The sequence below is a fragment of the Diabrotica virgifera genome, chromosome 5 (assembly GCF_917563875.1).
Source record: "Diabrotica virgifera virgifera chromosome 5, PGI_DIABVI_V3a".
In the NCBI taxonomy this organism is placed as follows: domain Eukaryota; kingdom Metazoa; phylum Arthropoda; class Insecta; order Coleoptera; family Chrysomelidae; genus Diabrotica; species Diabrotica virgifera.
The window spans coordinates 89,239,276-89,266,433 of record NC_065447.1 but is presented as its reverse complement, the minus strand read 5'-3'; the positions used below and the strand labels follow the sequence as shown (position 1 = coordinate 89,266,433).

The window sequence follows — 27,158 nt, the reverse complement described above, 5'->3', positions numbered from 1 at the left end:
AGATTCGGTCAGCTGTAGAAAGGTTTGAACTAATAAAATGCAAATTTAGAGGATTAAAATTTGATACAGAAAATATTCGATTAACGAACATTGTGTTTTACACAATTTTATAATATAGAAGGCAATAATGTTCTGGATAAATGCAATATTGAGTAGGTATGCTAAATAAAGAAATTAATAACATAACGGTGGGTGAAGAAGAATAAAAAATTGGAAATATTATTGAAAATAACTAATATGGAGTATTATTGTATAGGTACCTACCTACCTATATTAAATTTAATTTTATTGTAGGTAAATATTAATTACAAATAGTTGGTATGCAATTAATACCAATTTTTATAAGATTTGTGAATCAATCAAAAACTGGATTGTTGGAAAATAAATGAGGTAGGTACCTACTATACAGATATTGTGTTAATATTTCTAGTAACTATATAAATAAAAAAACACAAATATTTCTAACTTAATTTAGATAATAACTATATATAGGATACATATTAATAATACTAAAATAAGAACTACAAATATTTACAATAAATTACATACAATAATTATTGTATTTATATTCAATTTTAATTAAATTATCCATTTTACTTTGAACTTAATTTTAAAGTTGGCGGGATTCAGCTATCACAGCACAATAACAAATTTAAGGCTGAATAAAATGGCGAGCGCTTCCAATCCGATTAATTCAGCGCACCGTTCACTAGTAAAAGAGCTTCCAATCCGATTCCAAGCTCTCTGTTTGATGAACGCAACCAATGATACAAACCACCGAACTACAAACCAAAGACGTATGACGTAGATATTTAATATTATGTGACACATGACAGAAGCTCGAAACAATAAACAAATGACAATCGATGAAAAGCCCTATTATTGAAATATGGAAGTAAAACAAGAAATAGATGAGGAACCATGTAAAGTAGAAATAGAATATAATGGCGTGGATGATGCTCTTCTAGATGGCATTAAATATGAAATTAAGGGGGAATCTAATAGCAAAGTAAAACAAGACGTAGGCGAGGAAAAGGAAACATCTAAAGTAGAAATAGAATATAATGACCTGGATGGTGCTCTTCTAGATGGCTTTAAATATGAAATTAAGGAAGAATCTGATAGGCAAAGTACACATGACACATATGATTCTTTAGACTTAAAGGAACATCCCATAAATACTAAAATTGAACAACTTTGGGACACAGTTCACTCATTAGAAGAAAACCCAAAAACTGAAAAAGGTTTGTAACAATATTTAAGTGTTTCTATAGTTGTTCCATTTTATCTTTTCCCATGCATCAAAAATCATTCAAACAAGTTAAATCAAAACATTAATTGAAACATACAGCCATGTATATTCTAGGACTTTTCAATGCTTCTCATTTGTTTCGAGCTCTTATCATATAAGGCTTTTGTCATCTGAATTTTCTGTTAACTGTTTTTTCAATTATCCGTCATACCCTTGGTCCAGTGCCCTGACGGATATTCGAGGTTCCACTGTATATTTTTTTTAACTGGAAGGCGAAACAGTTTCAGCGGCTCTGATTTCTCTCCAGAACATCATACTCGCTCACAGAATGTTATCTTTGTTTATATTTCCTTGATAAAATAAAGACTATTTAATTAACACAGGAGCAGTCGTGCCGTTAGAAAAAATCTAACATTTTATCCTTTTCCGTGATAACTTGATGAAAAATTTTGTAACTTCACTTTCCACTCATCAGTGCCTAGAGGAAGATTGTAGTAATGCGTGGGAATTTAAAAAAAAATATTGAAGTGACACACGTGACCATAGACATATAATACTCTAGATTGCGCCCTGCGATCTTAAAATGGGTGACGGTTGTGGCAGAGATAAATGAGCCTATTAGGTCGGTAGTCTCTTTCTAATTCAAGGGGAGTATCGACGACGTCACTATCCTACTCTATCGAGTGTTATTTAAATGTTTTGACAGTTCGAGCGGATGGCGACGAGAACTGGTCTTTGGTCTTCGGACGTGGATAATTGTGGTTCGAATCCCATACCAATCTTTACTTTTTTATTTTTAATTTAATCAATATTGCATTTATTAGATATTATTACATCTCTAAAATAAATCTATGCAAAGAAATATATAACAAATAAGAAAAACTGTGTAGGTACCTATAGATTTTTCAAAATATAAAAGCCAATGTTATTTTTTTAATAAGTTAATGGTAGAATAGTATAAAGTAATTGTTAAAAATATTCATAAAAATTACCAATAATTAATATCAACATAATGTACCATCGATTTATTATTTGAATCGGTCATTTCAAAAACAACACGAGTCACATATTCCTAATTTTACAGAAGAGCAAAGAAAACTAACTATATAGTCGAAAGATGGATGAAATGGATGACATCAAAATTCAGAGTTATATTGTAGTTTTGTTCCTAATGTTTTTACTGGACTGGTGTCGTTTTGGCACACAACGTTTATCTTAAAGGAGTCTATTCCTCTCAAAAAGTTAGTTTCTGAAAATTGTGGACTTTGCTGTTTTTGAAATGACCGATTCAATTATAAGTAATTAGGCATTATTTTTATTTATGAAACTATTGTTACAATTTTTTAAAAAAGTAGAAGCAAAACAAACATTATTCACATCATTCGAATAAGGACGAATTTATATTAATAACGAATGACTTTTATTTTACTATGCAGTTCACAAATTATGTATTCCAATATTAGGGTCGATTCTCACTATACCTCCCGTTTACTTTCAATACGCATGGCATTCCGTTTCCATAAAATATTATTAAATACAAATCATATAGTATATGCCCACTTTCCGTTACGTTTACCTACCATTCCCGAATCGTTGCGTTCAATATCGGCCACATATTTTTCGGCGACGTCTCAGATACCCTATGGATAATGTGAATATTGCTATTACCTCGCGGTTCAGTCACGTATTTTTTTCTACAACAAGGTGTGACTTGTCAGGTAGAGTATGGATTTAGGGAATACATAGCGGTTATGGATAGAGGGAATACATGGTGAGAATAATTTGGACAATAAAAAATTTATAGAACTTGTCTGACATGACTTTTTAATTTTGAAAATAAAAAATACAGTGATAATACATTTAAAGACGGCAATATTTTGGGCGGCTGTCGCCAAAGGGATTAAAATATTTTCTTCATCCAATATCTTCTTAAGCAATTCCGCTGGTTCATCGGCGGATTGATAACCTCTACGGAATATTGTCACTCCATTTTTTGCTTGTTCGGCCGATACTTCTATCGATTGGTGATTTATTTCTTGCTATTTTGACCACACGTGTCTCTCTATTCTGCTGTGTGGTTGTTCCATTCTTTTTTCTTCTATTTAGTGTCCATTCGTTTATACATCCTGGGATATATAGTCCTGAATATTTCAGGGACTATCTTCTTCGCTTTCCGGTGACACAATTATAATATGTCTGCTTGTTCCAACTGCGTCGCTTCACTAGAAATAAAGTTAGAGAACTATAGGTTCTTTCAAGTTGTGCGTTACCTTTTTCGCTTTCTGGTGACACAATAATTATAATATATCTGCTTGTTCCAACTCCATTGCTTCACCAGAAACGAAGTTAGAAAACTATAGGTTCTTCCAAGTTGTGCGTTACCTTTTTTGCTTCCCGGTGACACAATTATAATATATCTGCTTGTCGCAACTCCGTTGCTTCACCACAAGTGAAGTTACAAAACTATAGGCTCTTCCAAGTTGTGCGTTACCTTTCTTGCTTTCCGGTGACACAATTACAATATATCTGCTTGTTTAAACTGCGTTGCTTCACCAGAAACGAAGTTAGAAAACTATAGCTTTTTCCAAGTTGTGCGTTACCTTTTTCGCTTTCCGGTGACCCAATTATAATATATTTGCTTGTTCCAACTCCGTTGCTTCACCACAAGTGAAGTTAGAAAACTATAGGCTCTTCCAAGTTGTGCGTTACCTTTTTCTCTTTCCGGTGACACAATTATAATATATCTGCTTGTTCAAACTCCGTTGCTTCACCACAAGCGAAGTTAGAAAACTATAGGGTCTTCCAAGTTGTGCGTTACCTTTTTCGCTTTTCGGTGACCCAATTATAATATATCTGCTTGTTCCAACTCAGTTGCTTCACCACAAGCGAAGTTAGAAAACTATAGGCTCCTCCAAGTTCTGCATTACCTTTTTCGCTTTCTGGTGACCCAATTATAACATATCTGCTTGTTCCAACTCCGTTGCTTCACCACAAGCGAAGTTAGAAAACTATAGGCTCCTCCAAGTTGTGCATTACCTTTTTCGCTTTCTTGTGACCCAATTATAATATATCTGCTTGTTCCAACTCCGTTGCTTCACCACAAGCGAAGTTAGAAAACTATAGGCTCCTCCAAGTTGTGCGTTACCTTTTTCGCTTTCTTGTGACCCAATTATAATATATCTGCTTATTCCAACTCCGTTGCTTCACCACAAGCGAAGTTAGAAAACTATAGGCTCCTCCAAGTTGTGCGTTACTTTTTCGCTTTCTGGTGACTCAATTATAATATATCTGCTTGTTACAACTTCGTTGCTTCACCAGAAGCGAAGATAGAAATCTATAGGTTCTTCCAAGTTGTGCGTTACCTTCTTCGCTTTCCGGTGACACAATTATAATATATTATCTGCTCGTTCCAACTGCGTTGCTTCACCAGAAACAAAGTTAAATTTTTAATTTATGAATGTTTTTTATATTGATAACGATTTCCGAAGTGAAAGTCGAAACGTCAAGTAAACTTTATTTCAAACTCGAATTGTGGCTTATGCCCAAATAAAATAGTAAATCTTATTTTGTATTTCTCACGCCGCGGCGCGCCGGTAAAAAAACAAATGTGAAATAACCTTTTTTTACATTGGTCCGCATGTATATTTTACATTTCTATTAAATTTTCTTCAGACCACATATTTCATCAAGCCGGAAAAAACACGTGTATTCGAATCAAAAATTTAGGGTAAAATGTTACCAAACCGGTACAAAATGTGTGGAATATTAAATGGGGAAAGTAAACGCGACGTCTAGTGAGAATGGTGGTTAAATTAATGGAAGGTGTATGGGAAGTAAATGGAACGTATAGTGAGAATAGAATTTTAATGGGAGGTGTATGGAATGGTTACGGAAAGTAAACGGGAGGTATAGTGGGAATCGACCCTTAACTTACTATACATACATTTATTATCAGATTTGTAAAAATTTTTCAGATGTAAAAATATCTAATAAACGCAATATTGATTAAATAAAAATAAAAAAGGTAAAGTTGGTATGGGATTCGAACCACGATTATCCACGTCCGAAGACCAAAGACCATTTCTCGTCACCACCCGCTCCAACTGTTAACACATATTACTCGATAAAGTGGGATAGTCACGTCGTCGATATTCCCCTTAAATTAAAAAGAGACTACCAACCTAATAGGCTCATTTATCTCTGTCGCAACCGTCACCCATTTTAAGATAGCAGGGCGCAATCTAGAGTATTATACATCTATGCACGTGACAGAAGAGAGCGTGACTGCTCCTGGGTTAACCAAATATTGTTTAAATAATTAAATTATAATTGATTATCATCATCATCATCATCAGTGACCACTGACAGCCCATGGAGGGCCATAGTCGCCCGTTGGGGTTTCTAGGCTCTAAAGTTTTACATGCTGTGTGTTGCCTTATATGTATACTTATTGTGCTTACATTAATCGCATTAATATTTTATTCAAATGTTTGTGGCTTTCGATATTGACATTTTAATTAGTTTGAGTTTTTTACTTTTTAAATTTTAAATTATCAAATGTTTGTGGCTTTAGGTATTGACATTTTAAATTAGTTTTACAACCGGTTTCCGAAACGTTATTCAAATCTCCGATCATCTAATCGGCTGTCAGATTTGATCAACTGTTAACCAGTGATGGGTTTCTCAAACGCCAATTATTGTAAAATTACACGATCATAGATCATGTAATCGATGATCTGACATACTATTTGTTATCGATACTGTCACAATTGACTGTTATCCTTCAAAATTTCAATTATATTAATCTCTAAATCCAAACTTGTATCTTTGTATCTCTAATGGCTGTGAGTTTCGACGGTAGCGCTATCTCGCGGTTTGAAACTTATACTTTTCTGATAAAATTTATGTATGTGAAATATACAAAACGAGAAAAATAGATACTTATCTAGAAAGACACAAATTATGAACTGAAATATTATTGTAACCTGATTATTAAACGAATACACAGAATTAATAGTAAAATTAATTATGTTTTTTTATTTTATTCATTATAATTTTAATATTTAATATATAAGTTCTTGCGACTGGATGACTGCTTACGCAAGAGACCATTGAGAAAAAGAATAAGTTTATATGAATTATTTAACATTTTAAAGGTTACCTCTGTTTATTTTTGTGTGCTTACTGCTTTGCTTATTAAAATTTGTAATTTGTATGAATTGTAATTTGTTTGAATTCTATCAAAATGGATATTAAACATTATACTGGATTCCAGTCTTATTTCCCAGCATGATATCCAATTTCAATCAGCAACACCAAAAAAGGAAATGATTTAGTTGATGCAGGACATGTACGCAATGTTTCCGAATATAATAACTGCATCCAGTACTGTTATATTCAATATTTTTACATGAATCAATACAACAGCTGCAATATCTTGTTTTCTTTTTTGAAAAATCCATATTATCCGCCATTTCAGTTTATGAAGTTTATCAAATGCATAAAACAAAACTGCCAACTGCCACTAACACGGCGTTGCCACATTTTATTTAGAAAATCTACTGTAAGTTTAGCTTACTAAAATCTACTTATCAAAAATTAAAATATACTATAAAACTTGTATTAATATATTTGTATATAATTTAGGACTTTTTATAATAAAAATAACAGCTGACTAACTAGAAATTTTTTTTTATTTAGCTAATGCCTCGACAACTAATGGGCATTGGCATGGTGATGGTACAGTGGATTTTACCAATCAGGTAGCTAGTGTTATGTGTAGTGTGTGTGTGTTGAGTAAGTGTCTTGTTACTTTGCAAAGTCGAAGTCATTGTCTTTGCAGAGACGCTATTTGTATCCGAACGTCTGCGGTCCCTCCGGTGGGTACCGATCCCACAAGGATAGAAACTATTTTCATTTATTAATTTATAATAAACGAAAAATTCTCTACCCTGGTGAGATTCGAACTCACGACCATTCGGACCTTTCGATCCAAAGGTAGGCGCTCTTACCACTGAGCCACAGAGGGAGTTTAACTAGAAATTAATATGACTGTTTGTAAACAAAAACCAAACTTTTTTATATCTTAACTGGGGAACAAAATGACCAACTATAATTAATTTTTATCAGTTTCATATTTAATATTTGTATATAATATTTTGTCATCCACTGATTTTAACATCTGCATGTCTGTAGTTACAAAGTTACATTTATTATAATTAGGCCCGGTCTTTTCACCTCCGAATAAATATGTATTAGGAAGTTTATCCCACAGATTACATGTAAATCTGTCAAATAAACCTCCGAATAACTTTTATTCGGAGGTGAAAAGACCGGGCCTTAGATATTTTAGTTTTCCATCGTTAGCTTCTAACAGGCTCACCGAATGTCAGAACTCTTCAATAACACCTGAAATAGGTACTGATTGCACTGTTACTTGAAATCTCCAAGTTTTTTTTACACCAGAATCCAGTTTCATTTCTGTTTAATCATCATCTACGTCCTGAATCTTATTTTCGGTAATGACATTGGGAAATTGTAACAAAATGTCTAAAAATTAATTTAGAAATGGGGTAAATACTATTAAAAAGCAAATTTTATTTTAGTCATAAGAAAATGTTGAAATATACCAAAAATCTACTAAAAAATATTTCCTACTAGAATTTTTCAAAAAATATCAAAAATCTACCAAAAAAGTAGAAATCAATGTGGCAACGCTGCACTAACAGCGCTGGAGAAAACCGTCAAATCCCCTCTCCTCTCCCCATGGCGCGCCATTTAAATTTATCAGATAAATGCACAAAACTGCCACTAACAGCGCTGGCGAAAGCTGTCAAATCCCCTCTACCCATCGGCTCATGGCCAAAAGGTGCATTCTCTCTTACGTACTGTCACTTTTGTTTGGAGCAAGAATTGAATGATAGCATTTTAAAAATGAGGCTAGATAATTTCAAAAAGAATAAAACGCATTAAATTTATGTGATGAGATTTGGAGATATAAAACAGTTTATTTATGATCTATAATATTTTATACTCATATTTTTATTTTTGGTCTATATAATTACTTTTTGTATTTATTTTTAATTTATTTACCGGCTGTTTTATTGTCTTCAAAGTTAGCTGCTATAATTTCACACACGTTTTCCCTCTTATTTACATCGCTATTATCATTATGTTCTGCTTTTTAGAGCTCTGACCTCTCAAAAAATAGCTCTATGAGTCTAGCATCGTTGTTATCTTACATTTTTAAACGAAAAAAATATAAATTATATAATCAAATATACAAAAATGTCCGAGATATCCATATTCTGCAAGTTAAATAAATTTTTTAAATTATTTCTTCCATAAAAAAACTTATGTTTATTGAATATGATTTATCTCATTTATATATGTGTTATTTGACAATTTTTTCCCGGTATTTGTTAATTACAGTAATTAAAAAACTAAAAAAAAACCTCTTAACAGCCCGTTAATCGACGGATAATCTCATATTAGGCAACAGTACATTTTTACCGCCGTTTGACAAGCGAAACTGGTTAATCGACCTTTCAGAGACTCAAAACACTTATGATCGGCTGTTAACAAGCGATTAATCTTTTGTCAGGTGATCTACTGTTGTTAAAACTAGTTTGTTTGACGTTTCTGACGCATTTAATCCATTGTTAATCGTCGATTACATAATTTTTGAGATGATCATCCTTTCGGAAACCGGGCGTTAGTTTTTTACTTTTTAAATTATGTTATGGACTATATCAATACTTGTATTGTTTTGACTATATGTACTTTAGCATGTTTATATTAGGTTATCCTATTTCAAATAAAGTATTAATATGCTGTGGAGGCCAGCCACACTCATAACTCCTCAAAAGTTCTAAATGATATTTATCTAAAATATTATTTTCTTGTTGTTTGTTTTTTGAGGTCTTTTCGGCGTTATGTGTGTTTTGCTTGTTTGACTATAGCTGCCCATGTTTTTCTTTCCTTTGCTTGTTTTTTCCATTCTCATATTCCTAGGTCTTTCAAGTCCTGATTAATACCATCAATCCATCTCTTTCTAGGTCTACCTCTCGGTCTCTTCCCATTTAATTCTTTTCTAAGTACGTTTTTTGTATTCCTCTTATCATCCATCCTTTTTACGTGTCCTAACCAACTCAGTTGTTTACTTCGTATTTCTTTTATGATAGTCGGTCTGTTAAACATTCTATTTATTTTGTGGTTCATTCTAATACGCCATTCTCCATTCTCCTATATAGGTCCATATATTTTTCTTAAGATTTTTCTTTCCCATCTAAGAAGTTGTTCCTCTTGTTCACTAGTCAAGGTCCATGTTTCCGATGCATACATTACTACATGTCTCATTACTGTTGTGTATATTTTTACTTTTGAATTAATAGATACTGATTTTGACTTTATGATATTTTGTAGGCTGTAGAAGCATTTGTTCCCAAGTGAAATTCTTGCTGTTACCTCATCACTCTTTTTATTTCCTTCTGTTATTGTTGATCCTAAATATTTGAAACGGTCTACTCTTTCAAATGTTTGCCCGCTCAGAGATATGTTGCCTTTCGTTTGTACTTTTTGCTGAGTTGTTATCATGTACTTTGTCTTTGAGACATTAACTTCTAGACCCATAGTCTGTGCCGCTTCTTTAAAATATGTATAAATTTTTTCTAGGTCTTTTAATGTCCAGCTGATTATGTCTATATCATCTGCGTAGGCAACGACCTGATTGAGCTTTGTAAATATTGTACCATCCCTATCTATAGGAGATTTCCTGATTATTTGTTCCAACACAAGGTTAAAAATTGTTGTTGACAGTGCATCCCCTTGTGTTAGACCTTCATTAATGTTAATTTCATCGGGCAGTTGATTTTGGATCCTTACTTTTGCTTTGGTGTTGGTTAGGTATAGTTTTACTAATCTGATTAGTTTTTTTGGCACATTTAACTCTTGCTTTGCGCTATATAATTTCTTTCTAATTATTGAATCATACGCTTGTTTGAAATCTACAAATAGATGATGTAGTTCGGTATTCCGCTCGTAGAATTTTTCCAGCGTTTGCCTTACTGTAAATATTTGGTCTATAGTTGACCTGCCTTTCCTGAATCCTCCTTGATAATCCCCTGTTGTTTGTTCCATTATATTATTAAGTCTTCCTTCCAATATTTTGCTAAATATTTTGTATCCAACGTTTAGTAGTGATATTCCCTGGTGATTATTGCAATATAACTTATCTCCCTTCTTATGCATGGGCATATCACTGCAATTTCTAGTATTAACTTTGATATTTCACTCTGTATTCTATGTCCTCCGTATTTTAGCATTTCTACAGTTATTGTATCGCATCCTGGGGCCTTGTTATTTTTAATTTTTTTTATTACGTCGTTTATTTGTGCTTCTATTGGTGCATATTGGTCTATTTCAGCATCTGAAAATATCATAAAACTGATAAAAACACAAAATAATGAAATACTAACTAACAAAACAGACATATCAAATGAATTTGTTGACTACTATACCGATTTAGGAAAACGATATGCAGAAATGATCCCTGAACCAACTGAATTTCGAGAAAACATACTGGAAATAAAAAATAGTATGTACCTGTCTCAAACAACTGAAAATGAAATTGAAGAAATTATAAAATCTTTAAAAAATAAAAAGTCACCAGGGCACGACAATATTAGATCTGAAACTTTAAAAGAAATATCAAAACAGATTTCAAATCCCTTAACATACATAATAAATTCATGTCTTAGTTTAGGCATTTTTCCAGATATATTAAAAATTGGAACTATTAAACCACTATTCAAATCTGGCGAAGAAATATATTGTCAAAATTATAGGCCTATAACACTGATCTCAAATATAGGCAAAATATTTGAAAAAATAATTAAAATAAGACTTACAAATTTTTTTAAAAAATTTAATATACTATCTGAATGTCAATATGGGTTTCAAGAGGGAAAATCAACGGAAGATGCAATCTGTACTCTAACAGCTAACATCTACAAAGCTCTTGATAATGCAAAACCATCTCTTTGTATATTTGTCGATTTAGCAAAGGCATTTGATACGGTTTCACATAAAATACTGCTGAATAAACTTCAAAAATATGGTATAAGAGGACTTGCATATAACATCCTAGAAAGTTATCTGCTAAATAGACAACAACATGTTTCTATAGATGGAGAAATCGGTAAAGGAAGAATTATATCTTACGGAGTACCACAGGGAACAGTCTTGGGGCCAATTCTCTTCAATATTTATATTAATGATCTATTTAGACTGAATATCACAGGTAAGATAATAAGTTTTGCAGATGACACAGCTATTTTCTATGATGCAAATACATGGAATAACTTAAAACAAAAAGCTGAAACAGATTTTGCTACAATTCAAAAGTGGTTTCAGTTTAATAAACTTACCTTAAATGTAGAAAAAACAAAATATATGCCATTTACATCATATGTTAATAACCTTCCAAATCTTGGCCCGTTAAAAATTGATGCAAAAAATGAAATTCCACATACATACGAAATTAAATATCTAGGTATAATAATTGATAAGCATTTACGATGGAACACCCAAGCAAATAATATACTAAATAAATTAAGAGGACTCTTATCAAGATTTAAATTTTTAAAACAATTTTTAGGAATAACTCATTTACGAATTATTTATTATGCACTTATACAATCTCAACTCACATATGGTCTTTTAGGATGGGGTGGAATACGCAATAATTACTTACATTCTATAAATATTATTCAGAAATGGATAATTAGAATTATATACGGGAAAAATTTAAGATATTCTAGTGAGCTGTTATATAACGAAAGTAAATTTTTAACTGTACGTAAATTATTCTGCTATAAAGCCATTATACATATACATGAAAAAAAGATAATATTAAATTTTAACAGTCATGCCCATCAAACTAGATATATAAAACATAATGCAATTCTACCAAAATGTAATAAATCCATCCTCCAAAGATATGTTGGTTACATAGGGCCCAAATTGTACAATTTACTACCGGATAATTTAAAACAATTTAAAAATTATAAAAAACATAGGTATAAATATGAAATTAAACAATGGATTGGGAGCAAATCAACAAAATTTTGCGAAGAACTTATTAATGGACAATTCTAATAAATAAACTTAAGTATGAAATAAATATCGAAAATAAAGTTTACATCTATAGAGATTTTTATTATCAACTGCAACATTCCTTGAATTGATGGACACATTTATATCACAAATTACATATAGTAAAATTAGTATATTTTTATTTTTTTCTTATTTAATGTTAGAGTTTTTAGTATTTTTATAAATTCCCATATAACTGTATACATTTATACAATTGTTAAATATTTTTTGTTTTTGTTTATATTGTAAGTTAATATATTATATTTTTAAGTCTCACGCACAAGGGGTGCTACTTTTGTATGTATATTAATAATATATATACAAGGTAGCTCAACTTCAGTGAGTTATTTATGTTTATTTAGGTAGTACTCATTATGCTTTTTATTTTTTGTAAATCTTTATTGTTATTCCTAAATAAATATTATTATTATTATTATCTCCTACTAATCTTAGCTCTTCTATTTCGAAACGTTGATTTTGTTTATTCAACAGTTCTTTAAAATGTTCTCTCCACCGTTTTAGCACTCCTTTTTCGTCTGCTATTAAGTCCCCATTTTTGTCTTTGCATAATTTTGTTCTTGGTTGGAAAAATTTTTTTTTCAAGATTTATTTCCTTATAGAATAGTTTTATTTCATGTTCTTCTAGCCTTTCAATCTTTTCTTTATTGTGTTTGCTCTTTTTAAATCTTAGATGTTTTTTTAATTGTCGTCTTCTTGTAGTATATTCCTCTTTGGTTTCTTCCATACTGTTGTTCAGCATTTTAAGCCTAGCTTGGTTTCTTTGTTCCATCAGTCTCTGGCAATCTTTGTCATAGGTACCATCTTTTTTGGCTAGGTTCTTTGCTTTCCCCCACTACTTCTTTTGCAGCTGTTATCACTGCTTCTTTTAAAACCCTCTATTTATCTTCGATATTTCTGACCTGATTTTCATTTACTTGATTACATTGTTCAATTATTTATTTATTTATTTATTTATTTTCAACGGGCTGCAGCCCAATAAGATTACAAGTTTATAATATATTCCAATATATATAATATGTGTGTCAATAATTAAAATACAATAAAATAGTAATAGTAAAACAATAATACAATAAAATATAAATATCACAAACTTAATTACATAATTCAGATTTATATATCACAATAATATTTCAATCTACTTATGTGTGTCAATAATTGTTAAAATATAATAAAATAGTTATAATAATACCATAAAAAGGTGTTATAAGCATAGTTGGTTCTATGGATAGGAACATACAATGTTTGGTTCAATAGAGTTCTACGGAGAGGTACATGGAGACCAACCTGCTCAAGTAGCTGAGGACACAAAACTGTTGAATTAATTATGCCATAAAGCATCCTTGCATCTTTAATTACTCGTCAGTCACTCAATGAGAGAATACCCAATTGAGTTTCAATTTGATGATAATTTACATGATTTAACTCAAAAGGTATACCCAGTTTATATGCTACGTACCTTAAGAACTTGTGTTGGACTGTCTCGATTTTTGATATGTAAATATTATAAGATGCAGACCATACACAAGAACAATACTCTAGATGAGGTCTAACTATAGAACAATATAGTAGTTTAATTGCTTCAATATTCTGAAAGTCTCTAGTGCATCTTTTTATAAAACCAAGCATTTGTAAAGATTTTGAAATTTTTGACATATAATGTGATTCAAATAAAAGTTTACAGTCCAAATTAATTCCCAAATCACGAATTTCAGTAACCCAGTCAACAGGAATATTCTGTATATTATAATTATATTCTATTGGGTCTCTCGATCTTCCAAAAGAAATAGCATGACACTTGGATGCATTCAGGGCCATGGCATTCAACATACACCACTCACTCAACCGATCAAGATCATGTTGAAGATTAATACAATCTTCTGTATTGTTGATAATTGTGTAGAACTTTAGATCATCTGCAAAAAGAAGAGGTGAACTGTGCCGGAAGCAGTGGTGTATATCATTGATGAATATGTTAAATAACAGGGGCCCCAAATGCGAACCCTGAGGTACTCCTGAATGAACCTTAATCTCACTGGAAACAAAATCCCTGAAGGCCGCGTCTCATCATCAAATAATTTGATCAAACAGTTTGAGCAAACTCCGGAAGTACGTCAAAGTGACGTCACAATCGCAGTTTTTTTGAAATTCTAAAAATCTGTGCTCTCACTATCAGTCTAGTTTGATCAAATTTTTTGTATTGAGTTGTCTAACTTGTTTGTACTTTATTTAAAATTAAAATTTTTCATTATTATCCACAATGAACACTCAGGATGTGACGTCACTAACTGTCACTTTCAGTTTGCTCAAACCAGTTTGATCAAATTATTTGATCGTGGGACGCGGCTTGATACGCACCATCTGAACTCGGTCAGTCAAGTATGTTCTCAGCCACTCAAGAAGTGGACCATTAACACCCATTTGATTAAGTTTAAATATTAAAATATTATGGTTGACCCGATCAAAGGCCTTGGAGAAATCGGTGTATAGCGCATGTACCCTACAGCCCCTCTCCAAGGCCTTCCTCAGGAAGTCCACAAACACTAGTATGTTACATTCAGTTGATCTGCTATTCCGAAATCCAAATTGTTGGTCTACTAGCTGTTTTTCAAGTGAAGCTTTAAGATAGTCACATACAAAACATTCAAATACTATCTTTGGTATTACACTAATTATACTAATGGGCCTGTAATTATTCACCAATGAATTATTTATGTTCTCTATTTTCGTTTCATATCTTGCTCTCTTTTCCTCATTAGAGGCCAATATATCTTAAGCGTATTTGATCTTTTTTTCACCTTTCTCTGTTTCCTTTGGGGTAATTTTTTGTTTATATTTAATTAGCACAAGGTGATGATCGGAGCTGCTGTTTGCCCCTCTATGACTTCTCACATCTGAAATGTCTGAAGCATGTCTTGCTTCTATTAAGATGTGGTCGATCTGGTTTCTTGTTTTCATATCGGGGGAAACCCATGTTTCTTTGTGGAAATTTTGTACTGCTTATCACCATTTTTTTGTCTGTTGCAAAATCTATGATTCTTTGCCCATTGTCATTACTTATTTCGTGCAGGCTATGTATACCTATTGTTCCCTGATATAATTCCTCTCTTCCTATTTTTGCGTTTAAATCTCCTAAAATTATTTTAACGCTATAATTGTTTATATTTCACACTTCTTGGTCTAATCTGGCATAAAAATTTTCTTTTTCTTCTGCTTCTTTGAAGCCAAAGAACTTGCCTTTCATTTTCAGAATAGCTATTCTTTCATTTATGTTAGTAAAGCTTTTTACCGCATGCTTGTATCTTTCACTTATTATGAAGCCCATCCCACCTTGTCCACCTCTTGAATTACCATGACATATTAGATATTTTCCATATTCCCAGATGTCTTCGTTCTTCCATCTCATTTCCTGCAACGCTAAAATATCTATTTTGTAGATTTTTATTTGTTCAATAAGGTTTTGTAGTTCTCCTATTTCTCCTAATGTTCTTATATTCCAAGTTCCAATTAAAATTTTTCCACTTTTCTTATTTTTCTTTTTCCTGTTGTACTTATTCACCTTTTTGTTTATTTTATCCTGTTTTCTAGTCTCTTCCGTACCTTCAATCTTTATGTCGCCATCGTGGCCCCCTTTTTATTATAATTAATTATACAGCTTTCAAATGAGGAAATATGCATTAGAGCGTTAAAAGGTCTGTAACATAGACAAAAATATGTAGTTTTATTTTGTTATAAATAAATGCAATGATGCTCAGCATATGCATATGCTTTCCTGACGAGAACAAAAGAGTTCGAAATGGTCCATAGAAAGATGGTAATGATCTCTGAATCGAAATTAAATATAATGCCTTGTATCTACCCACGGTTTTACTCACGTATCGAGTACTAGGAAGCAGATTTGTTGATCTTTACCTCGGTGAATTGATATGTTGTGGAGTGCAACTATGTAGACTCCCCATGTCTCTACATTCATCACCCTTTTCCTTGCAATTTTTAGAAGGATGGGGAATAGGTATAAGAGAGAATCTGCTTCCGAACCAAGAAATCCAAAGATTTTATTATTTTTAAACATTTATTTGTTTAAAGATGGAGTCTTTTGGGTTTCGACAGTTTGAAATTCATTTAAAAATATTAATTTATCTTTGGGATAATTAATGCGTTATTTAGTTGTCTCTATTCGATTATCGGATTAAAAAGAAAGAAGAAAGTTGCTTCTGATTTTTATATAACTTCACTATTAATTCCTCTTTTCTTATTTTTTAATCCGATTAAACTCGAACTGAGACAAATAAATACCTAACACATTAATTAATCCCAAATATGCTTTATTGTTGTTAATAATAAATTTGTTTATTTATAACAAAATAAAATCAAATTCAAATTTGATAAAGTTATAAGAGAAAACCAAGCTGGATTCCGGGCACGAAGATCCTGCATTGACCACATTTGTACGATGAGAACGATTATAGAGCAATCATTAGAGTGGCAGAATAAGCTATATGTGAACTTTATAGACTTCGAGAAAGCAATTGATCGTGTAGATCGCAAAGCCTTATGGAAATTGCTAGAGAAATACGGAATGCCTCCCAAGTATATCAGAATTATAAAACTGTTCTACGAAGGGTCCACAGCATGCATAGTCCACAAAGGGAAGTTAACAGAACAAATAGATATTGGTACAGGAGTAAGGCATGGCTGTGTGCTCTCTTCGACCTTATTCCTGATAATAATCAACTGGATCATGTCTTAGACTACTAGTAATAAGACTGGAATCAGATGGAATGTTTTTAACCAACTTGAGGACTTGGAATTTGCAGATGACATAATATGCCTTTTAACAGAAAAAAAAAGACAACACATGCAACGCAAAACTGAAAAAGAAGAAGAAGCAGGGAAGAAGGTCGGACTTAACATAAACATCAGGAAAACTAATTTTAATGAAAATAAATACACTAAGAGAAATGGAAATATCACTGGAAGGCACGGAATTAAAAACGGTAGAGAAATTTAACTACTTGGGCAGTATTTTGCACAACAAAGGAGGGACGGAGGAGGACGTAAAACAGAGAATAGGAATAGCTCAAAACGCATTCAATATGCTAAGGAAAATGTGGTCTTCACTTCAGATGACAAGTAAAACCAAGATAAGATTATTCAACAGCAACGTGAAGACTGTGTTACTGTACGGAGCAGAAACTGTTTATTTTATTTTATTTATTAAATAGACGGGATCACCCCATTACAGCATTATAATAACATTATATTTTTAATCTAATTATCTTATAACTACACTTTAAAATACAATATGTACTTAGAAATAATTCTAGAGTTTACTATAAATCATGGTTTTAAATTGGTTTAAACTTAAATTAAAAGGATCTATATCACAGTGACTATTTAAAAACCTTAAGGCCCTATCAAATGGATTATTGCAATCATAATTGGTAGCATGAAAGTTTATATGAAATAGTTCAAAAGATCTTAGTCTATGCTGTGGAATATTGAAGCTTATTTTACTTAAAAGTTCCGGACATTGAATTAAATTATTTAATAATTTATAAATAAATACAGAATCAAACTGAATTCGTCTGTTATAAAGTGTTGTTAGATTTAATGTATCTAAAATTACTTTTTCGTCTATATTTGCAACTGGAATTCCCATTTTGTAGCCGCAATACCTAAAAAACTTATTCTGAACTTTCTCAATGGAATTGATATACTGGTCATACATAGGAGACCAGACTAGCGTGCCATATTCTAATTGAGAGCGTACAAGAGAACAATACACAACTTTCGTTACATCTATTCCGATGGGTGAGTTGCCGGAATTTAATTGAAATGAATGTAATAAAAAGAACGATAAATATTGTATTTATTGTAACGAAAATGTGTTTCGCTTTGGTCTCGGAAGAAAAGGTGGATGTTAGCGACGACCAGACCCGATGCGTTTGCCTGCTGAGCTGTGACTAAAGAAAAAACCACAAACGATAAATATGTTTGTGTTTCTTTTACTTTGACCAGCTGTCAATAAATCACTAGGTCTGGCGTACACTTTCGCAGTTTTAAGAAAACAATTTCGATGCATTCTTTGTTGACATGATGGTCTGATATGATAACTAATTTATGTGGGTGAGGAAACAGATGTTGACAGAGTAAAGCCATGTCACTCTTACATTTTTGTGTTTAATTTAATGTGAATTTCGAATGACTAAGTTGTTTCGCTTTTGAGAAAAAATATTAAAATTAAAATTAGCGAAACTAGTAATTAAAGCGTATCGCTATACACCCCCTTCCGAGAGACTAAGACGATAGATAATACATAATATATACAAATTATAATAAGAATTGAAAATAGAAAAAAAAATAAAGAACGCAAAGTTTATACGAGGAGGACGAAAAAATCACTTAATACACTGTGAACTAACACTTTCTTGGTAGCTTCCGGTAAATCTTGCTCTTCTGTTGTTTGTTTTGCTGGATACTGTCATTTCTTTTGTTTCGTGATGGGTAGAGTCGTGAAGCTCGTACGCTGGTTTCAATGTGTCTATAGAAATTGTTGATTGTTTTCCATTTACCCGGACGACAAAAGTCTTGTCACCTCGCTTAACAACTGGAAAAGGCCCGTGATATGGGTTTTCTAAGCTGCTTTTGATTGTATCACGGCGGATGAAAACATGAGAGGTGGTTTTCATGTCTTTGAAAATGAAGGTACTTTTGGATCCATGATGCGATGGTTGCGTAGGACGGAGGTTTTCGAAATGGTTTCGAAGCGTTTTTAAATAAATATGAGCATTGTCGTCGGTGTTTCTTTGTGACGAAAACAATAGTTCACCTGGCAAACACAATGGTTCTCCGTACACGAGTTCGGCGGCTGAAGTACCTAAATCTTCTCTCCACGCTGCTCGTATGCCCAGTAACACTGAAGGTAGGCTTTCGGTCCATCGGATGTTTTCATGACATCGAATTGCTGCTTTTAACTGTCGATGAAACCTTTCTACCATACCATTTGCTTGCGGATGATAGGCGGTTGTCCTTAAATGGGAAGTTCCAGTTAATTTGCATAATGACTTGAAGAGATGCGATTCGAATTGTCGGCCTTGATCTGTTGTGATGCGCTTGGGAGTGCCGAAACGAGCTATCCAACCAGAAAAAAATGTTCTGGCTACTGTATCTGCTTCTTGATTAGGCATCGGGAAAGCTTCTGGCCAACGTGTGAAACGATCGACGCATGTTAAACAGTATCTGTTTCCTTCTGAAACCGGCATTACTATAATGTGGACATGTTCGAATCGGCTGGAAGGTGGTAGAAAACTTCCAGTAGGTGAAACAATGTGGCGCGATATTTTCGATTTTTGGCACTGTAGACACGCTCGAGTCCATTTCCTCGCATCTGATTTAATGGATGGCCAAACATATCGCTGTGTGATCATCTTCACAGAACTGTTGATTCCGGGATGTGCTAGGTTATGCATGGTGCGAAAAATTGCCATTCGAAGTGGTTTCGGTACAAATGGTCTGGCTGTAGATGTTGATATGTCACAGTACAAACTCACGTTTTGTTCGGAAAAGCGTATTTTCTTCATTTGTAGTGATGTTTTCTCACTTAAAAAAGTTTGCAGTTCTGGATCAGTTTCTTGTGCGAGAGCTAAGTCAGTGATGTCGATATTTTTCTTGATGCTATCGACTCGAGATAGTGCGTCTGCCACAATATTTGTTAAACCAGAAATGTGCTGAATGTTAGTGCAAAACTGGCCTATATAGTCTAAATATCTAAACTGTCTAGGACTACATTTATCTAGCTTCTGAGTAAAGGCGAAGGTGATTGGTTTCTGGTCTGTGTATATCGTTATGTCCTTGCCTTCGATCATATGTCTGAAGTGTTTTATGGCTAGATATATAGCTAATAGTTCTCTGTCGTATGCACTATTATTTCTTTTCGCTAGGTGAGAATTTCTTAGAAAAGAAAGCTAAAGGTTTCATACCTTATCCGTTTTTTGTTGTAGTACAGCTCCCGCACAAAAATCAGAAGCGTCACAAGTGATGGAGATATCAACATCGTTTACAGGGTGGCTCAGTAAAGCAGCGTTAGCTAAACTGTTTTTGCAGTCGTCAAAGGCTTGGATTCGCTGTGGTGTCCATTCGATTGGTGCTTTTCCTTTGACATTGTCTTTTAGGGCATCATGTAGTGGTGCTTGTAGCTCAGCTGCATTGGGTATGAACCTTCGGTAGAAGTTTAACATACCTAGAAATCTGCGTAGGTCTTTCACTGTTTTTGACTGAGTGAAATTTTGTACAGCTGCTACTTTTTCTTGTGGAGGTGTGAGTCCTCCATCTGATATTGTGTATCCCAAAAAGGTAATCTCGTTTTTGCCGAATTGACACTTCGCTGGATTCATCACAACGCCAAACTGCTTGAGCCTTTTGAAAATCTCTTCCAAATGCGACATATGCTGCTCTTCGGATTCTGATGCAATGAGAATGTCATCGATGTAGGCGTAGGCGAAATCTAGACCACGTAAAATCTCGTCTATGAAACGCTGGAATGTCTGTCCTGCGTTTCGTAAACCAAAAGGCATACATAAGTATTCGTACAGCCAAAATGGTGTGGTAACGGCGGTTTTTGGTATGTCTTCGGTGGCTACTGGTATCTGGTTGTATGCTCTCACTAAATCTATTGTAGAGAAAATTGTCTTACCAGCTAGCGCCTGACCGAAATCTTCGATGTGCGGCATTGGATATCGATTTGGAACTGTTTTTTGGTTGAGACGTCGATAATCTCCGCAGGGTTTCCATTCCTCACCTTTCTTCGGGACCATGTGCAGTGGAGTAGACCAGTTACTTTTCGATGGTCTTATGATGCCTAGTCGTAGAAGATTTTCGAACTCTTTTTTAGCCCATTGCAGTTTGTCAGGTGCTAATCGTCGAGGCTTCGAAAAAACGGGTGGACCTGGTGTTGTATCGATGTGGTGCTTGGTTTGATGTTGAATGTCTTTCACGATATCGGCGGGTCGCGTGATTTCCGGAAATCGTAGCAGCAGTTCATGGTAACGCGACGCTTCCGCGATAGTCTTTACGCTGCCGTCGAAACACTCTTTAACGAGTCCCTTTGTTCGAAGGGTTGTCGTACTGTCTACTAAGCACTGGTTAGCAATGTCCACTAGGAGCGCGAAATGGGAAAGAAAATCAGCACCGATAATGGGCTTTGAAATGTCCGCCACTACGAATCGCCACGTAAAATCACGCCGTAGTCCGATGTTTAATGTCAAGTTCACATAGCCGTACGTCGCGATTTTAGTGTCATTGGCCGCGTATAGTTCGTATGAAGTCTTTTCGCGTGCACCCCGTACATATTTTCGCGGGAAAACGCACAGATCGGCTCCGGTGTCGATTAAAAACTGTTTTTTTTGTATCATAGTATGTCACGAAAAGGCGGCGAGACTTTGGGCTTCGATCGGATGCCGCATTTACCGACTGCCCGCGACGTTTCCCTGCTGCTTGCACGGAGGAGAGCACTTTTGAGCTTGGTCACCAAAACGGTAGTGATACCAACATAATATGTCACTATTATGTTCCCTACTGTAGCTACTGTCTCTAGGATACGGTCTTCGTCTTGAGTTGCTGCGGTTTCGACGGTATGTGTTAGCTTGTGCTGGAGCATGCGACAAGCTAGCTAGCTGGATTTTCATGTCAGCTAATTCGGCTGTCAATTTCCCGATGGCCACTGCAATCCGATCTGAAACACTATTGTTGGCACTGGTCGTCATTGTTGATGTTCACTGTATATTATTAACCGGCAACAATATATTATTAACACTAACTTTTGTTAAATTTTCGCGGCGGTTTAAATACTCGCGGGGTCACCAATATTCCGATGGGTGAGTTGCCGGAATTTAATTGAAATGAATGTAATAAAAAGAACGATAAATATTTTATTTATTGTAACGAAAATAGAATAGAATAGAAATATGCTTTATTGTCATTGAAAATTTTTACAATTTTATGGACAAAGCTTACATACAGTCAAAAGAAAAATAATATCAACAAGAAATAACAAATAACAACTACAATTCAATACAATTAGATAAATCGTCAATATACAGTAAATAAGATATAAAACCAAAGACAAAAACAATTAATTGCAAAATTTATATACATTGCAAATTGAAAGTTGAACATACTTACAACAACTAAAATACAACATTAGGAATTGACAGTTTAAGCTACTGCGTATGAAACCCAATTTTCTTAGTTATTCATTAAGAAATTCTTCTATTGAATAATATGGTCTTTCAGATAGATAGGCTTTTGTCAGTTTACGGAATTTTGGGAAAGATGTTGCAGATTTAAGTTGTAAAGGCAGATGGTTGTAAAGTTTTTTTGCGAAATATAATATAGATTTCTTTACTAACTCAGTGCATGGGATCGGTAAATAAATATCAAAAATTGAATTTCTGGTGGAGTAAAGATGATTGGGCCTTGCTGGAAAGGCATGAAGGTGTTTACGAATTAAACAAACCGTTTCTAGAATATATAAAGATGGAAGTGTTAAAATTCCGTGATTCCTGAAGTAACTTCTGCAATGTGTAGATCTTCTGAGGCCAAACAGATATCTTATTGCTCTTTTTTGCAATTTAAAAATAACATCTAGTTGAGCAGCTGTACTAGAACCCCAAAAAGGAAGACCATATCGAAGATGAGACTCAAATAATGAAAAATATGTTATTTTAGAAGATGCTAAATTGAGTTCCCTTGAGACAGATCTTATTGCAAAGCAAGCTGAGGCGAGTTTCTTACTTAACGAATCGATATGAAGGGACCATTTGAGGTTGCTGTCTAAAAAAATACCAAGAAATTTTACAGAATCAACGGTACTGATCTGACTGTTATTAAGAGGCAAAGGTTGAAGAGCTCCTTTATAGGATAATGCTACTGTTTTATCTACATTAAAAGATAGTAAATTAGAGTCAGACCAGGTCTTTATCGTCAGTAGATCCGAAGTTATAGTTTCATGAAGAGATGCTATAGTTGAGTTGCTCCAAGTGATACTGGTATCATCAGAAAAAAGAAAAATTTTCCCATCGATTTTTAAATTAGTGATGTCATTTATAAAGATAAGGAACAGAAGAGGACCCAATACTGAACCTTGCGGTACTCCACATACAATGTTTTTGAGACTAGAGTCAGTATCATTTGCTCTAACTAGTTGTTTCCTATTATTCAAGTAGGATTGGAACCAATTCAAAGAAATACCTCTAATTCCATAGAAATTTAGTTTTTTAATCAAGATGTCGTGATTTACACAATCAAAAGCTTTGGCATAGTCACAGAAAACAGTGGCAGTATAAAAATTATTGTTTAGTGCTTGATAAACCTCATGTAGTACAGAAAACATGGTATCAGTGGTACATTTATTAGTTAAAAAGCCGAATTGATTTTGAGATAAAATGTTGTTATCAACGATAAAAGACATAAGTCGAGTTTTAATGAGTCTCTCAATAATTTTGGAGAGTACCGGTAGTAAGGCAATAGGTCTATAGTTGCAGGCATTAGATTTTTCGCCACCCTTATGAAGAGGAATAATAATGGCTGTCTTTAGGCACTCTGGAAATTGACCTTTTTCGAAGGAATCATTAATTAGTGAGACGAGGATTTCCAACACATTTTCTGTGAGATTAGAGAAAATTTTTATAGATAGTCCATCAGTACTACATGATGATTTGCTTTTGATACTATTGATTGTTTGGGTCAGTTCAGAGATATCGACTGGTTTTAAAAAGAATGAATTCGAGACCTTTCTTGAATTAGGGAGATAGGAAATGGGATCTTTTTGCGGCAAAATAGTTGATGTTATATTTTTACTGACATTAACGAAGTAATCGTTTAGACTCTCAGGATTTGGAAGGGAAAATGATTGAGCTGTGTGAGTTTTATTTCGAAGATCGTTTATTATAGACCAGGTTTCTTTTGTAACACTTTTAGAGCTTCCCAGACGATTTTGATAATAGGCTTTTTTAGCTGATTTGACAAGTTTTAGATATGTTGTCCTGTACTTCGTGATATATTCAGTGACAGAAACATTGGTAGTAAATTTCTTGATGTATAGGAGTGAACGCATATTCTTGGCTGATATGCGGATACCTTTCGTAACCCAAGGTTTTCGATGTTTTGGCTTAATAGGAATTAAAGGAAAAGCTTTATTGAAGATGCGGATAAGTTTATCTAGAAAAACACTGAAATTATAGTCCACGTCCATAGAAGGAAACTGCCACTCAGAAGTTAAGCATACATTTTGGAATTTACGAAAATTCTGGGCGGAAAAAATCCTACCTAAACGTCTGGGTTTTGAGGAGGGTTTGCTGAAGATGTTAAACTTCGTATACACTGCTTCATGATCAGATAGTCCCGCATTAATAACTGTAGAGCAGACATCAAGGGGTGAGAAATCTGAGACAATATAATCGATTATGGTAGATGTAGTTTTTGTAATCCTTGTAGGAGAATTAACGTGCATTGAGAGACCATACGATTCAAATATGTTGACCAGGGATACTTGGGTAGCACAAGCAGCAGCATAATTAATGTTAAAGTCACCGCATAGAATTTTTCTGCTTTTATGAGGCAGGTCATCTAACAAATTTAGCAGGTTCTGAAAAAATAGTTCCACGGCAGAGTCAGGTGATCTATAAACGCAAATAATGTAAAGATTAAGATTTTTATTATAAACTAAGGAAAACTCAAAGACGGATTCACTTAACAAAAAGTCGTATTTTGTTACCGGAGAAAAATTATTATTTCTAGAGAGAATTAGGGTGCCTCCATGAGCCGAACTTGGGCGATCATACCTGGAAATTGTGGTATATTTTTCTACAAAAAAAGGCTCGTTGACTTCAAGCCAGTGCTCTGTAACCGCAACTATCGGGGGAAATCCTAATTCCTCCAGAAACAAAAACAATTCATCAGTTTTATTTCTTATAGAACGAATATTAATCAGAACCATGCCAAAGTTGTCATCACTAAAATAATTTGAGATTTCTAGTCCCTCAGAACACGTCGTGATGTTTAAAAATTTCGCTTTGGAGAGCCTGTGGAAGTGGAATAATAGCTTCGGTGGCATTCCCTTGACTTTTGTAGGTGTATAATTCTTTCCGAACTGAGGTAGGACCTATAAGCGGCAAGATCAGCTTCCACTTCAGCTGGACCAATTCCGTAGGCATGGTTAAATTCTAGAAGAACTTTTCGTAGTTCTTCGGTCGTAGTAGGTAGTCCTTCGGAAGCCAAAAAGAGTTTCACGCTTGTGTTGGTGTATCCATCATAAAATACAGAAGAAGGCTGGTCGTGAAGAAAAGCAAGATGTAGTTTAATTGCTTTTAAGATATCCGGTTCCCTTAATCTTGCAAGAAGGTATCGACTGTTCGAGTTATTAGTTAGTCTAACTCTTGGTGGTGTTAAAGGATCCAAATTTATGGATGGTTCCAAAGTATCTTTTTTAATAAAATTGATATGGGAACGGAAAGGCTCTTTGGATTTGCAAACTGTGATGGCCTGCTTGTCTGTAAATATATTTGTGTTTTCAGCTTCATTTTTGTTGTTGCTTGGAATGGTAATTGGATTTTCCAAGCTAACCGGGCTTCTGATGTACTTCGGATTCATATTTTGTTCAGATGAAGTCTTTGGTTCAGAGTATGATGATTCTGTGGACCATTTAATGTTGACACCAGGTGGCCAAATTTCCTTATTAAATAATAAGTCGATGGACGTTTTTTATTTTATGCCTATTTTGAATGAGGAACCAGTTGCTGTGTTGGCGTCTTGAAGTAGGGCGTAACATCGAATATATTCCTTAATATCTAGCTTCTCTTTAATGTAGTGAACTACTTGAATAGGGGTGTAAATTGGGGTTAAGTTGCTAATAACGACAAAGTGACATCTATCTTCTGCAATTTTTGATTTTTTGACTGGACCTGCTTCGAAATGAGTGTCTTCAGTTTGGGTACCTGTAGTGGTATATACTATGTTTCTCTTCACTACCTCTTTCTTCGTTGGTATAGCAGATAGTTTGTTTGAAAGGTTACTCATTTGATTTGATATTTCACTTATGTTTGAAGAGAGCCTCTCTAATCCCAATTTGATCTCAGATGAATTTGAATCTTGGACTTGGACTTTAATTGTGTCAGTGGAACAGCCGAAAAAAACTGACGATATATTGAAGATATCTTGTTCCATCTGCCTTATCGATTTTAAAAGATATTCGGGATTTAGCAGGTTATTTAATTTATGGATCTCGTCAAATTTTTTTGTCAGATAGTCTAATTTGCCGTCATTTTTGGTTAATAAATCATATGTCTCGATGAAAATTGGCAAATTATCATTGAGTTTTTTTGTCACATGAATTAAGGCGTCAAAATTCTCTTGTGGTATTTGATTTTTTGATAAATCGTTTATTTTTTCATTTAAATATCTGAGGCTAGGAGACTCACATAAAGAACAGAAGAATCTTAAATGACAATTTTTTGGGTCCAGTAGAGTTTTTGCCGTTGTTTTGTTGAGAGTAGAACATTTGAGGCAAAAATACCGTTTGCAATCCCCATGGCAACGTAAAATATATTTTTCGTTTTGGGAAAATTCAGCTAAGCAAATTTCACAATTATTATTGTAAAATGTGTTTCGCTTTGGTCTCGGAAGAAAAGGTGGATGTTAGCGACGACCAGACCCGATGCGTTTGCCTGCTGAGCTG

General features: G+C 33.8%; 1 protein-coding gene across 1 annotated transcript in view; it reads left to right on the top strand.

Moving 5' to 3' along the window:
* Positions 1 to 844: 844 nt before the first annotated feature.
* Positions 845 to 27,158, top strand: part of LOC126884281 (zinc finger protein 271-like) — a 38,187-nt gene continuing 11,873 nt past the window's right edge. The window contains exon 1 of the mRNA XM_050650213.1: positions 845 to 1,244. Within this exon, the coding sequence (XP_050506170.1) occupies positions 890 to 1,244 (355 nt within the window). The 5' untranslated portion in view covers positions 845 to 889. The remainder of the gene's footprint in view (positions 1,245 to 27,158) is intronic.